Raw genomic sequence first — 14562 nt, forward strand, 5'->3', positions numbered from 1 at the left:
TCTGAGCACGGTGTAGGTAAGGGCGGGGCTTTAGGGCCAGCAGCCCAGAATGAATTCCAGCTCCACCTGTCACTAGCTATGACCTTGGGCCAATTACTTAAATCCCTCTCTGTCTCCGTTTCCGTATCAGTAAAATGAGGATACAAATAATATTTGCCTCATAGGGTTGTTGTGAGCAAATTTACAAATAAGGCTTAAAAGGGTACCTGCTACATAACTGGTGCTATGTATTTATTAGCTACTATTACTTTTTCCTTTTCTAGTAATTTACTGGGTGTGTGGAGATGTGAGGAGGGAAAGGATAATTTGGAGAAAAGTCAGGTCTAAGCTCCACTGGGTTATTTATTTGTGATTTATAGCAATCTTGTATCCCCAACTATACTTATTTCTCCATCCACATTATTTTTAGATAGCATTAGAGTTGATCACAATAATGTTGATGAGAACTTGAATCTTTTTATTCATTCTCATGCATCTGTGTTTGTTCATTTATTAATTAAATACTTATTTGAGGGGGGTACAGAAATTTAAAAATCTCTATAGAGCACAGAATTTTCCCTTTAAGGAATCTACAGCCATTTGATTAATGGTATAAACCATTAATATCTAATCAGAATGGATATGTTTGTAAAATTCTGTTAAATTCCAATAAATAAAACTAATCAGAAATATATGGTCCAGGAAAAGTATTCTGTGAGAAAATTCAGTTTTTATACTAAGAAAATGATATTGCTAGCTATATTCACATGTGTATATGGTCAGTCTTCTGACTATAAATATTGTCTTATTCCTCTTCCCTCTTCATCTCATTTTTACCAATACTTCCTTTAAAATTATCTGGCATTTTTTTCTTCTGTCATGAACAAAAAGTCTCTGCTTTGAGCTTAGATTGAACGCTTTCAACTCAAGTCATTTTATAAACATCTACCGAATGCCTGCTATGACCTAAACACTCTGAGTCTATTTTATGCAAAGACAGTTTAGGGAACAGACCATCATTTTCTTTTTCCTTTCTGGATGTATTTTAACCCTCAGTGTATTTATTTCTATTTCATTTTGGATGTAATTTAACCCACATTAAATTAAAATGCTTTTTCATTTGTCATCTGGGCTTTACTAAGATGTGTAAGGTATGTAACCTCTTTTCAAAATAATGAATCTGACAGATGACACATTCATTTCCTCTTGCAAATCAAATTATCATTCCATTGCAAAGGATAATGATCCATTTATTTATTTATTTATTTTCTTAGGGGCTCAAAAAAGTTCATGCATTGAATGTTTTTAAACTGCTAGCAAAATTTAATCAGGCCTTCCAATATACTTCACTAAGATCACTAATGGTCATATGTCTGATGGTAATCAAAGTTATTCAAGAAATGAAAAAATTATGAGACCATGTGGCGCACTGAAAAGAGCACCTGGGTCAGACACTCCTCTGGACCACAATTTCTCACGATAAAAATCAGAAGTTTATTCTGTTAAAAATCAATGACGGTTAAGGTTCTTCTATTTAAATTACTGGGATTCTAGATCTATATTCTCCAGCATGGTAGCCACTAGCCACATGTGATTAATGAGCACTTCAGATGTGGGCAGTCCAAACTGAAATGTGCCGTAAGTGTAAAATACATTCTAGATTTTAAGAGAAAACAAAGATGTAAAATATTTAGATACAATTTAGATATATTGGGTTAAATAAAATGTATTATTAAAATTAACTTCACCCATTTTTTATTTTTTAGCATGGCTAAAGAAAATCTAAAATGACACATATGGCTCGTATTATATTGTTTTTTTTTAAATTAAATTTAATTTTACTTCTCAAAATACATTGTACTTGATTTTCATGCCCCTTTACCCATTCCTTTCCACCCCCTCCCCGCTCCCCCCACATCATATCTGTGCACTTGGCTTAAATAATTCAAGGAATTTTTGTGGTTATTCTGTCTTCTTCCCCCACCCTTTGTTTGTGTGTTTGTTTATTTATTAATTTTTAGCTCCAACAAATAAGTGAGAACATGTGGTATTTCTCTTTCTGTGCCTGACTTGTTTCACTTAATATAATTTTCTCCAAGTCCATCCACATTGTTGCAAATGGTAGTATTTCATTCTTTTTTATAGCACAGTAGTATTCCATTGTGTAGATGTACCACAGTTTCCTTATCCACTCACCAGATGATGGACATTTTGGCTTGTTCCAGCTCTTGGCTATTGTATATAGAGCTGCAATAAACATTGGAGAGCAGGTATACCTTCAACTTGATGATTTCCATTCTTCTGGGTATATTCCCAGCAGTGGGATTGCTGGGTCATAGAGTAGATCTACCTGTAATTGTTTGAGGAATCTCCATATCATTTTCCATAAAGGCTGCACCATTTTGCAGCCCCACCAACAGTGTAGGAGGGTTCCTTTTTTACCGCAACCTCTCCAGCACTTATTGTTCTCAGTGTTTTGGATATTAGTCATCCTAACCGGAGTGAGATGGTATCTCAGTTGCTTTTGATTTGCATTTTCCAGATGCTGAGTGATACTTTTTCAGGAGCACTTTCTCATGTGTCTGTTGGATATCTGTATATCTTCCTTTGAGAAATGTCTGTTTAGCTCCTTTACCCATTTTTAATTGGGTTATTTGTTTTTTTGTTGTAAAGTTGTTTGAGTTCCTTGTATACTCTGGACATTAATCCTTTGTCAGATGTATGTTTAGCAAATATTTTCTCCCACTCTGTTGGTTGTTCTTTTACTCTGTTGATTGTTTCTTTTGCTGTGCAGAAGCTTTTTAGTTTGATATAATCCCATTTCCTTATTTTTCCTTTGGTTGCCCGTGCTTTTGGGGTCATATTCATGAAGTCTGTGTTCAGTCCTACTTCCTGAAGTGTTTCTCCTATGTTTTCTTTAAGAAGTTTTATTGTTTTGGGATGTATATTTAATTCTTTAATCTATTTTGAGTTGATTTTAGTATATGGTGAGAGGTAATGGGTCTAGTTTCATTCTCCTACATATGAATATCCAGTTTTCCCAGCACCATTTCCTGAAGAGGCAGTCTCTTCCCCAGTGTGTAGACTTGCTGCCTTTGTCAAAGATCAGATGGCTGTATGGATATGGGTTAATTTCTGGGTTCTCTAGTCTGTTCCATTGATCTGTGTGTCTGTTTTTATGACAGTACCATGCTGTTTTGGTTATTACAGCTTTGCAATATAGTTTAAAGTCAGGTAGTGTTATGCCTCCAGCTTTATTTTTTTGTTCAGGATTGCTTTGGCTATGTGTGGCCTTTTGTTTTTCCACATAAATGTTAGGATAGTTTTTCTATTTCAGAGAATAATATCATTGGAATTTTGATGGGGATTGCATTGAATTTGTAGATCACTTTGGGTAGTATGGACATTTTCACTATGTTGATTCTTCCAATCCAAGAGCATGGGATATCTTTCCATCTTCTTGTGTCCTCTTTAATTTCTCTCAACAGTGGTTTGTAGTTCTCTTTGTAGACATTTTTCACATCCTTGGACAGCTTTATTCCTAAATGTATTTTTTTTTTGTGGCTATTGTAAATGGGCTACCTTTCTTGATTTCTTTTTCTGCATTTTCATTGTTGGAGTATAGAAGTGCTACTGATTTTTGTGTGTTGATTTTGTACCCTGCAACTTTGCTGAAATCGTTTATCAACTCTAGGAGTTTTTTTTATAAAAGATTTAGGCTATTCAATATATAGGATCATATCATCTGCAAAAAGGGACAGCTTGACTTCATCCTTTCCTATCTGGATGCCCTTTATTTCCTTCTCCTCTCTGATTGCTCTGGCTAGTACTTCCAACACTATGTTGAGTAGGAGTGGTGAGAGTGGGCATCCTTGTCTAGTTCCTGTTTTAAAGGGAAAAGATTTCAGTTTTTCCCCATTCAGGATGATACTGGCAGTGGGCTTATCATATATGGCTTTAATTATGTTGAGATACTTTCTGTCTATGCCTTACTTGTAGAGAGTCTTTATCATGAAAGGATGTTGAATTTTGTCAAATGCTTTTTCAGCGTCAATAGAGAGGATCATGTGGTTTTTGTCTTTGCTTTTATTAACATGGTGTATCACATTTATTGATTGTGTATGTTTTTTTTTTTTTATATCTTTATTTATTTTTTTTTTTAATTTTATTTTGTCGATATACATTGTAGCTGATTATTGCTTCCCATCACCAAAACCTCCCTCCCTTCTCCCTCCCCCCCTCCCCCCCGACAATGTCCTTTCTGTTTGCTTGTTGTATCAACTTCAAATAATTGTGGTTGTTATATCTTCTCCCCCCCCCCCCGGTTTGTGTGTGTGTGTGTATGTGTGTGTGTGAATTTATATATTAATTTTTAGCTCCCTCCAATAAGTGAGAACATGTGGTATTTCTCTTTCTGTGCCTGACTTGTTTCACTTAATATAATTCTCTCAAGGTCCATCCATGTTGTTGCAAATGGCAGTATTTCATTCGTTTTTATAGCTGAGTAGTATTCCATTGTGTAGATGTACCACATTTTCCGTATCCACTCATCTGATGATGGGCATTTGGGCTGGTTCCAACTCTTGGCTATTGTAAAGAGTGCTGCGATGAACATTGGGGAACAGGTATACCTCCGACTTGATGATTTCCATTCCTCTGGGTATATTCCCAACAGTGGGATGGCTGGGTCGTATGGTAGATCTATTTGCAATTGTTTAAGGAACCTCCATACCATTTTCCATAGAGGCTGCACCATTTTGCAGTCCCACCAACAATGTATGAGAGTTCCTTTTTCTCCGCAGCCTCGCCAGCATTTATCGTTCATAGTCTTTTGGATTTTAGCCATCCTAACTGGGGTTAGATGGTATCTCAATGTGGTTTTGATTTGCATTTCCCTGATGCTGAGTGATGTTGAGCATTTTTTCATATGTCTGTTGGCCATTTGGATATCTTCCTTAGAGAAATGCCTACTTAGCTCTTTTGCCCATTTTTTAATTGGGTTGCTTGTTTTCTTCTTGTAAAGTTGTTTGAGTTCCTTATATATTCTGGATATTAATCCTTTGTCAGATGTATATTTTGCAAATATTTTCTCCCACTCTGTTGGTTGTCTTTTAACTCTTTTAATTGTTTCTTTTGCTGTGCAGAAGCTTTTTAGTTTGATATAATCCCATTTGTTTATTTTTCCTTTGGTTGCCCGTGCTTTTGGGGTCGTATTCATGAAGTCTGTGCCCAGTCCTATTTCCTGAAGTGTTTCTCCTATGTTTTCTTTAAGAAGTTTTATTGTCTCAGGGTGTATATTTAAATCCTTAATCCATTTTGAGTTGATTTTAGTATACGGTGAGAGGTATGGATCTAGTTTCATTCTCCTGCATATCGATATCCAGTTATCCCAGCACCACTTGCTGAAGAGGCAGTCCCTTCCCCAATGAATAGGCTTGGTGCCTTTGTCAAAGATCAGATGGCAGTAAGTGTGTGGGTTGATTTCTGGATTCTCTATTCTATTCCATTGGTCAGTGTGTCTGTTTTTATGCCAGTACCATACTGTTTTGGTTATTATAGCTTTGTAGTATAGCTTAAAGTCAGGTAGTGTTATGCCTCCAGCTTTATTTTTTTTGCTGAGCATTGCTTTGGCTATTCGTGGTCTTTTATTGTTCCATATAAATGACTGGATAGTTTTTTCCATTTCTGAGAAAAATGTCTTTGGAATTTTGATGGGGATTGCATTGAATTTGTATATCACTTTGGGTAGTATGGACATTTTCACTATGTTGATTCTTCCAATCCAAGAGCATGGAATATCTTTCCATCTTCTTGTATCCTCTCTAATTTCTCTCAGCAGTGGTTTGTAGTTCTCATTATAGAGATTTTTCACCTCCTTGGTTAACTCAATTCCTAAGTATTTTATTTTTTGGGTGGCTATTGTAAATGGGCAGGCTTTCTTGATTTCTCCTTCTGCATGTTCACTATTGGAGAAAAGAAATGCTTCTGATTTTTGTGTGTTGATTTTGTATCCTGCTACTGTGCTGAAATCATTTATCAATTCCAACAGTTTTTTTGTAGAGGTTTTAGGCTGTCCGATATATAGGATCATGTCATCTGCAAACAGGGACAGTTTGACTTCATCTTTTCCAATCTGGATGCCCTTTATTTCCTTCTCTTCTCTGATTGCTCTGGCTAGTACTTCCAACACTATGTTGAATAGGAGTGGTGAGAGTGGGCATCCTTGTCTAGTGCCTGTTCTTAAAGGAAAAGCTTTCAGCTTTTCCCCATTCAGGATGATATTGGCAGTGGGTTTGTCATATATGGCTTTAATTATGTTGAGATACTTTCCCTCTATACCTAACTTATAGAGGGTCTTTTTCATGAATGAGTGCTGAACTTTATCAAATGCTTTTTCAGCATCTATAGAGATGATCATATGGTCCTTGTGTTTGAGTTTATTAATATGGTGTATCACATTTATTGATTTGTGTATGTTGAACCAACCTTGCATCCCTGGGATGAATCCCACTTGATCATGGTGTGTAATTTTCTGTATGTGTTGCTGTATTCCGTTAGCTAGTATTTTATTGAGGATTTTTGCATCTAAATTCATCGAGGATATTGGCCTGTAGTTTTCTATTTTTGATGCATCTTTGTCTGCTTTTGGTATCAGGGTGATATTTGCCTCATAGAATGAGTTTGGGACAATGGACTCTGTTTCAATCTTTTGGAACAGTTTGTAGAGCGTTGGTATCAGTTCTTCTATGAAGATTTGGTAGAACTCTGCGGTGATCCCATCTGGTCCTGGGCTTTTCTTTGTTGGGAGCCTTCTGATAACAGCTTCAATCTCTTTTATTGTTATTGGTCTTTTCAGATTTTCTCTATCTTCTTGGCTCAGTTTTGGTAATTTGTATGCATCCAGAAATTTATCCATTTCCTCCAGATTTTCAAATTCGTTGGCATATAGATGTTTATAGTAGTCTCTAATGATTTCTTGTATTTCTGAGGTGTCAGTTGTTATATCACCTTTTTCATTTCCAATTTTTGTTATTTGGGTCTTCTCTCTTCTTTTTTTAGTTAGTCTTGCTAAAGGTTTGTTGATTTTATTTATCTTTTCAAAGAACCAACTTTTTGTTTCATTGATCTTTTGTATTGTTCTTTGTGTTTTTATTTCATTTAGTTCTACTCTGATCTCATTTCTTCCATCTACTAACTTTAGGTTTGGATTGATCTTGTTTTTCTAGATCTTTAAGGTGAAGTGTTAGGTTATTTGTTTGCCATCTTTCCATTCTTCTGAAGTAAGCATTTAATGCAATAAATTTCTCCCTTAAAACTGCTTTTGCAGTATCCCACAGGTTTTGGTATGGTGTGTTATTATTTTCATTAGTTTCAAGAAATTTTTTGATTTCCTATTTAATTTCTTCTTGGACCCACATGTCATTAAGTAGAATGTTGTTTAATTTCTATGAGTTTGTATAGTTTTCAGACTTTCATTTATTATTGATTTCTAATTTTAATTCTTGTGATCAGAAAAAATACATGGAATAATTCCAATTTTTTTGAATTTGTTAAGACTTGCTTTGTGACCTAACATGTAGTCTATCCTGGAGAATGTTCTATGTGCTGATGAGAAGAATGAATATCCTGAGGTTGTTGGGTGGAATGTTCTGTAGATATCTGCCAAATCCAATTGGTCTAAAGTATTGTTTAGATCTAATGTTTCTCTGTTGATTTTTTGCCTTGATGATCTATCCAATTATGAGAGTTGGTGTTCAAGTCCCCCTCTATTACGGTATTAGTGTCTATTTCTTTTTTTTGATCTAATAGTGTTTGCTTTGTAAATCTGGCTGCTCCAGCATTAGGTACGTATATACTTACGATTGTTATGTCTTCTTGATGGATAGATCCTTTTATCATTATATATTGGCTATCTTTATCTCTTTTAATGGTTTTTGCCTTAAAGTCTATTTTATCTGGTATAAGAATATCTACTCCAGCTCGTTTTTCATTTCTACTTGCATGATATATCTTTTTCCTTCCTTTCACTCTTAGTCTGTGTGTGTCTTTACAGGTCAAGTGAGTCTCTTGGAGACAGCATACTATTGGGTCCATTTTTTTAATCCAGTCATTCAGTCTTTGTCTTTTGAATGGGAAATTTAGTCCCTTTACATTCAGAGTTATTATTGAAAGGTGTTGATTTACTCCTAATATTATACTGATTTTTGTTTAGATATCTTAAGTATCTATTGTTCCTTTCTTTCAAATTTTCTGTTTGTCTTCTGTATTTGTTGGTTTCTTGGGGTGATAGATAAACTATTTTTTCTCTCTTTTGTTAGCATTTTTGTTTTGCTGTTAGGTATTGTTCTTTCTTGATGGTTGTTGTTGTGGTATCAAACCCAATACTTCCTTGAGAATTTCTTGTAGGGCTGGTCATGTGGTAGTGAACTCCTGCAGTTTTTGTTTGTCTGAGAAATATACTACTTGTCCTTCATTTTGGAAGGATAGCCTTGCTGGGTAAAGTATTCTTGGCTGGCAATTTTTGTCCTTTAGTGTTTTGAATATATCATCCCATTCTTTTCTGGCTTTTAGAGTTTCTGATGAAAAGCCTGATGTTATTCTGATTGGGGTTCCCTTATAAGTGACTAGCCACTTCTCTCTTGCAGCTTTTAAGATTCTCTCTTTGTCTTTGGTTTTTGGCAGTTTATCACATGTCTTGGAGAGGACCTTTTTGGGTTCAATGTGTTTGGTGAACTTTGGGCTTCCTGAATCTGGGGATCTGTGACTTTCCCTATACCTGCAAAATTTTCTGCTATTATCTCATTGAGTATGTTTTCAATGCCATTTCCTTTTTCCTCCCCTTCTGGAATACCTGTGATTCAGATATGTGAGCACTTAAGGTTGTCAGTTATCTCTCTTAAATTTTCCTCACTTTTTTTGATTCTTTTTCTTTTTTCTGGTCTGCCTGTGATAATTCAAACAGCCTGTCTTCAAGGTCAGAAATTCTCTCTTCTGCTTGTTCAAGTCTGCTGGTTAAACTCTGTTGGATTTTTTATTTTGTTGAATGAATCCTTCAGCTCCACAAGCTCAGCTACATTCTTTTTGAAGGCATTGATTTCTTTGTACATTTCTTCTTTCAGATCCTTTATGTTTTTTCCCATTTCATTATGTTGTTTCACTGAGTTTTCTTGTATCTCATTTAGTTTCCTTAGAATAGTTACTCTAAATTCCTTGTCTGTCATTTCAAACACTTCCTGTTCTACAGGATCTAGCTCTTGTAAGTTATTAATTTCCTTTGGTGGCGATGTACTTTCTTGATTTTTCATATTTCTGGTTTCTTTCCTTTGGTTTTTTGTCATTATGGCCGGGGCTATCCCTGTTCACTCGTTTCACCCTGATGTCTGGCTTAGATCCTGAAGGGTCAGCTGCTCCTGGACAGCAGAAACTAGCCTGGACTGGAAGTCCCACCCCACCTGCTTACACCAGCTGGCTGGGCGGTCTGGGAGTCCAAAGACCCTCAAGTTGCTCATGGTGACAGATGGTCTGGGCGGGAAGTCCCGCCCTACCTGCCTTCACCAGCCTGTCAGGCTTGGGGCTTGTTAGCCTTTGCCTCCCAGGTCACTCACTGCGATGGACTGGCCTGAGCAGGAAGTCCCACCCCACCTGCGTTCACCAGCTCGTCTGGCTTGGGGCTTGGGAACCCAGAACCTCTCAGGTCACTCATGGAGATGGGACAGCCTGGGTCGAAATTCCCACCCCATCAGCCTTCACCAGCTCATCTGGCTTGGGGCTTGGCAACCCCTACCTCTCAGAACACTCACGGATATGGATGGCCTGCACAGGAAGTCCTGCCCCACCTGCATTCACCAGTTCATATGACTCGGGGCTTAGGATCCCAGAGCCTGTCAGGCAGTTCACAGAGACTGGAAGACCTGGGCTGAAATTCCCACCCCGTCAGCCTTCGCCAGCTCGTCTGGCTCAGAGCTTGGGAATCCGTGCCTCTCAGTTCGCTCATGGAGACGGGAAAGCCTGCGCCGGAAGTCCCGCCTCAGCTCCTGCCTACCCTCTCTGGCTGGCAGGCTTGGGGCCGTGTGGGCCCCAAAGCTCTGAAGTCTCTTTACAAAATGAGGAGCAACCTGAACTGGGGTCCCGTGGAGGGCGGCTCCTGTCCATTCCAGCACAGATTTCGGGTCCTCTGTCGCTGCTCCTCAAAAGCTGCAAATTGGTTGCTCTGTGGGAGAGAGCAACACCAGGAACCGACTACTCCGCCATCTTGACCCAGGATCCGTATTATATTAATTTTGGATAATACCAGTCTAGACCTTTAAAAGGAAGGAACCAGAATCTATCTTTAAGGGTTTTTAAATGTCTAGTGGTCAATGGTTCAGTACTGAGATCATTATACCTCTAAAAGTCAAGTTCTCAAACTTAAAACTCTCATTTACCACAAACTAATAAGCTTTGCATGGGCAGATATTTCTCAAGAAGCTGCTCTTCATGTTACTTTCTGTTGAGGCCCTGTGAAAATGCCATGGTTACAATACTTAGCATTCAAAACCTATGGGATCACCTCAACTATATCATAAAAGATTATTAGGAGACAGGCCAAAATGTTAGGGGTGATTATTTCTAGGTAGTGGTGCCTTGAGTTTTTCATTCTTTTTTTTATCCTTTTCTTTTTCTTTCAGTCTTTCAACAATGAAGACTTGTGTCTTCATCAGCAAAATTCATATCTTTTTTTTTGTGTGTGACCAGTAAGGGGATTGTAACCCTTGGCTTGCTGTCATCCGCACCGCGCTCAGCCAGTGAGCGCACCGGCCATCCCTGTATAGGATCTGAACCCGCGGCCTCCGCGCTCCAGCGCTGCACTCTCCCGAGTGAGCCACAGGGTCGGCCCAAAAATTCATATCTTTACATTTCAGCAAAATTTTATAAATTCTGTAAAAATCACCAATATACAGCTACTTCAAAATGTTTGTGAAAAAATGGAATTAAAAGATAACACAGGGCCAAGCCCGTGGCGCACTCAGGAGAGTGCGGCGCTGGGAGCACAGCAACACTCCTGCCGCGGGTTCGGATCCTATATAGGAATGGCCGGTGCACTCACTGGCTGAGTACCGGTCACGAAAAAGGCAAAAAAAAAAAAGATAATACAAATCTTTCCAGGAACTTTTTGAAGACCTCTTGTCTGTTAAAACAAACAAACAAAAAAAGGGTGATTTAAAAGGAAATATTCCCAAATACTTCAATCTGCTTTTTTGTATTTCCAAATGTTCTATACTGAATAGGTTAATTCTATCAAGAGAAAGAAATATACTTGTTTAAAAATTGTAGTATCCACTCACTCTTTTAACTTTAAACCTGAGTTAATTTGCATGCTGATTTTCTTAGAACTCCTGAAACTTTGATCTCTGCTATATTAGACTGAATAGTAGGTACTTTAGATTACAGCTTCTATATTGATGCTAATAGATATTTTAAAAAAATTTATGATAACTACCATCAAACAGAACAGGATTTAGTGACTGTCTATGCAGGAGATGAAGGTAAGAATACCCAGAAGATATTTTAATATGCAGGGACACTGTAAACACGGGTTTAGGTTGTGCTGCAGGAATGCTCATCTAAAGGGTGAGCTTTATATCTGAGTCCTACAGTAATGGGGAAAGCAGCCTCCTGGACATTACTGACTAGCTCATACAACTGCACACATACTCAGAAAGGCTGAAGCATACAAGTACACACACACACACACACACACATACACACACAGCAGGTGGAGCTGTGCCCTATCCCAGTCCTCCTGAGCATCTCTTGTGGTTGTTTCTCTCCCCTGCCCTCCACTTGCAGAGGCCAGACCCACCACCCTTCCTGCCTCAGGACATGGAAAGTGTGCAGTGCTGTGCTATGTGTGCCCTGGGGTCAGGGTGTGGCACACAGAGCCAGGTCCATTGTCTGCCCTGCTGGCTCTGGAAACAGCTAGGCTTCTAAGGGTCCATTAGGTATGACTATCGAGCCTGGCAATAATACACTCACTCAATATATCCTTGTTCTGGAAGAAGGTATGTCTTTCCAATTTGCACAAGGCAGCAGCACTTTTGGCTATGGCACTTTTAAGCAAACTTACCGTTAGTAGTAAAGATGACTTCTCTCTCCTGGGGGGTGGGGTCTGCATCCTGGACCACCTGCAGGACTCCCACAGTCCGGACGTTAGGGTCCAAAGTGACTGAACTTTCATTTACTGTTGTGTCGCTTGCACCTGTGATCTGGTTGGTCGGTGGACCTCCCAGAGAGCCCTCGAAGTCGGTGGGCAAGTCATCCATGCAGTCGGCATTAGGCTGACAGGAGTAGAAAAGGATATTCTCAGTGCACATTATCAACTTAGAGATGAAATGGCTACAACCTAAATATTTTGTCTCAATGGAAAGTTAAGTTCTTCACTGTTTTCTTCTTGAGACACTTTATTTAAGAACATTCCATAGACAGTTTTTGTAACATTCACATGAAAAGATTTTCTAAAGTTTCCTTTCAAAAGATTCCTTTTAGATCTGGGTATAAAGTCTTAATTCCAGGAGTTGCAATATCTCTACATTTAGATAATTACGCCATATTTATTTATAATGATAGCACTTCCTTACATATAGTGTTTACTCCCCATATAGGACGTAGCTGGCAGCCTGATAATTACCTCCAAAGACTTGCACTGTTTACAAATATACTAATGATATGAGAGTGGGAATGGGGATAGAATCTGACTCATTGTGATTGTTCATTAAAGACAGCATACATACACACAAACACACACAAAAGCACAGGGTGAGGCTACTTTTAAAAAAACATAAGCCAAAAAACCAGCTATAGAAAAATATCCCTATGTACTTAACTGGAATTGATCATACATTAGTCAAATCCATTAAATTAAAAATCTTAGAATCATAAAACTAGGTGAGACCATCTTGTTCAATTGCCCTTTCATTACAGGACTTTTTTTTTTTTCTCACCAGTATCACTGACAGCTCCCTTCAGCAATGCAGCAATGGGAGCTCCCTGCACAGTGGTCTGTGTTTGCCAGAGTTGTCGGTCTCCTCTGCTATTGGGCAAAATCTTACTCTTTACAAGTTTTACTCTTTGGTCTTAGTGCTGCTGTTCGAGGAAATACTGAATATATTTATATCTCTTCCATGAACAGCTTTTTTTTTTTTTTTTTTTACTTTCTTGTCTCTCTATCTGAACTCACAAAAATTATTGTAAAATGGTGTGATGGAAGGATATGGTCTTAAGGAATATTAAGAACAGCTGTTAATTTCCTTTTTTGCTCTGGTCTGAACTTCAATTTTGACTTTGAGGGATGATAATTATATGATTTTACACTCCCAATGTATGTAGAACAGGATGGTCAGGATTAGATGAGGAGAATTCTGTGTTGACATTGATTGAATTAGCATAGCAATGACTACTTAGTATTCAAAGTTCATTAAAAGAGTTCAACTCTCTGGACTCAAGGGGAGCACAAAGAAAGAAATCCGAAGTGCTGACCTCTTGTCCTCCTGCTCTGCTGTGTAACACCAGTCTCCTCAGCTCCATGTCCGGGTTTCCAACAGTCAGCTGGAAACTTCCGTCATGTACAACCCCCTCAAATTCATCTAATTCCTCTCTTTTCTGTATTCTATCTTCCTTTTGCCTTCTCTATCTGCATTGGAAGTGAGCCAATTCATTGAAACTCAATTTGTCAAAAGTCAATTCATGGAATGACCAGATTTGGAATGACCAAATTTACTGAATTTGGAATGACCAAATTTATTAAATTCACTAATATGATACTGGACATGAGCAGATATGTTCATGAACATTCTCTCTCCATCACTGGTCTCTATCTCCTTACAGTCTTTTCTCTAGTTTACATTCTTCACTCTCACCAGAGTGTTCTTTAGAAACAAAACAAAACATTCCCCCCGAACACACACAGATATGCTTCCTCTCTTTTCCCAAGGAAGGAATTAAAAGCTCCTCAGCATGACGTAACAGCTGCGCTGCAGCCTGGCTGCAGACTACTGTGCTGTCCTCACCTTCAGCCTTTGGAAACACATTCCCTCAAGTCAGTGCATTAGCTTATACTGCCCCTCTCCTCAGGATGACATTTGCCCCAATCACCCTCCTTTTGCCATTCCAAGGTCTCAAACTGACTCCTAATTACTAATTACTCTTTAGTTGAGTTTAGTGAATTCCTAATTACTCTTTAGTTCCCAGAGCAAATGCTACTTTTTCTAAGGAGTGTTCCCTCCCAGGTAGTCATCTTTGTCCTGTAGCACTTTATATGACACTTCTCCCTCTTTGCCATGGTCATTTGTTCATATGTTTATCTCACTTCACTAGTCCACAAGCTTTGTAAAGTGAAGCACCATATTTTATTGATCGTGAATTCCAAGTCTCCACTTAGTGCCGCTGACAATTATTGGGTACTCGGTAAATGTTGTTTTGAAAATTTTATCTGAGTCTCAGATCTCTGCTCTGAAAACTTGGGCATGTTAGTTAGCATCTGCCCTAGACCAAATAAGGGAGGATTTGAGAAAATACTTTAAAGCTCTGTGCAAAGGTAAGATATGC

The 14562-nt window shown here is 38.2% G+C and overlaps 1 protein-coding gene across 1 annotated transcript in view; it reads right to left on the minus strand.

The window, feature by feature from the left end:
* RNF150 (ring finger protein 150) overlaps nt 1-14562 on the minus strand; it is a 275301-nt gene that overhangs the window by 44922 nt on the left and 215817 nt on the right. Inside the window, exon 6 of the mRNA XM_063108524.1 lies at nt 12086-12296. Coding sequence (XP_062964594.1) covers nt 12086-12296 — 211 coding nt within the window. The remainder of the gene's footprint in view (nt 1-12085; nt 12297-14562) is intronic.

Source organism: Cynocephalus volans, chromosome 9 (genome assembly GCF_027409185.1).
Source record: "Cynocephalus volans isolate mCynVol1 chromosome 9, mCynVol1.pri, whole genome shotgun sequence".
NCBI lineage: Eukaryota > Metazoa > Chordata > Mammalia > Dermoptera > Cynocephalidae > Cynocephalus > Cynocephalus volans.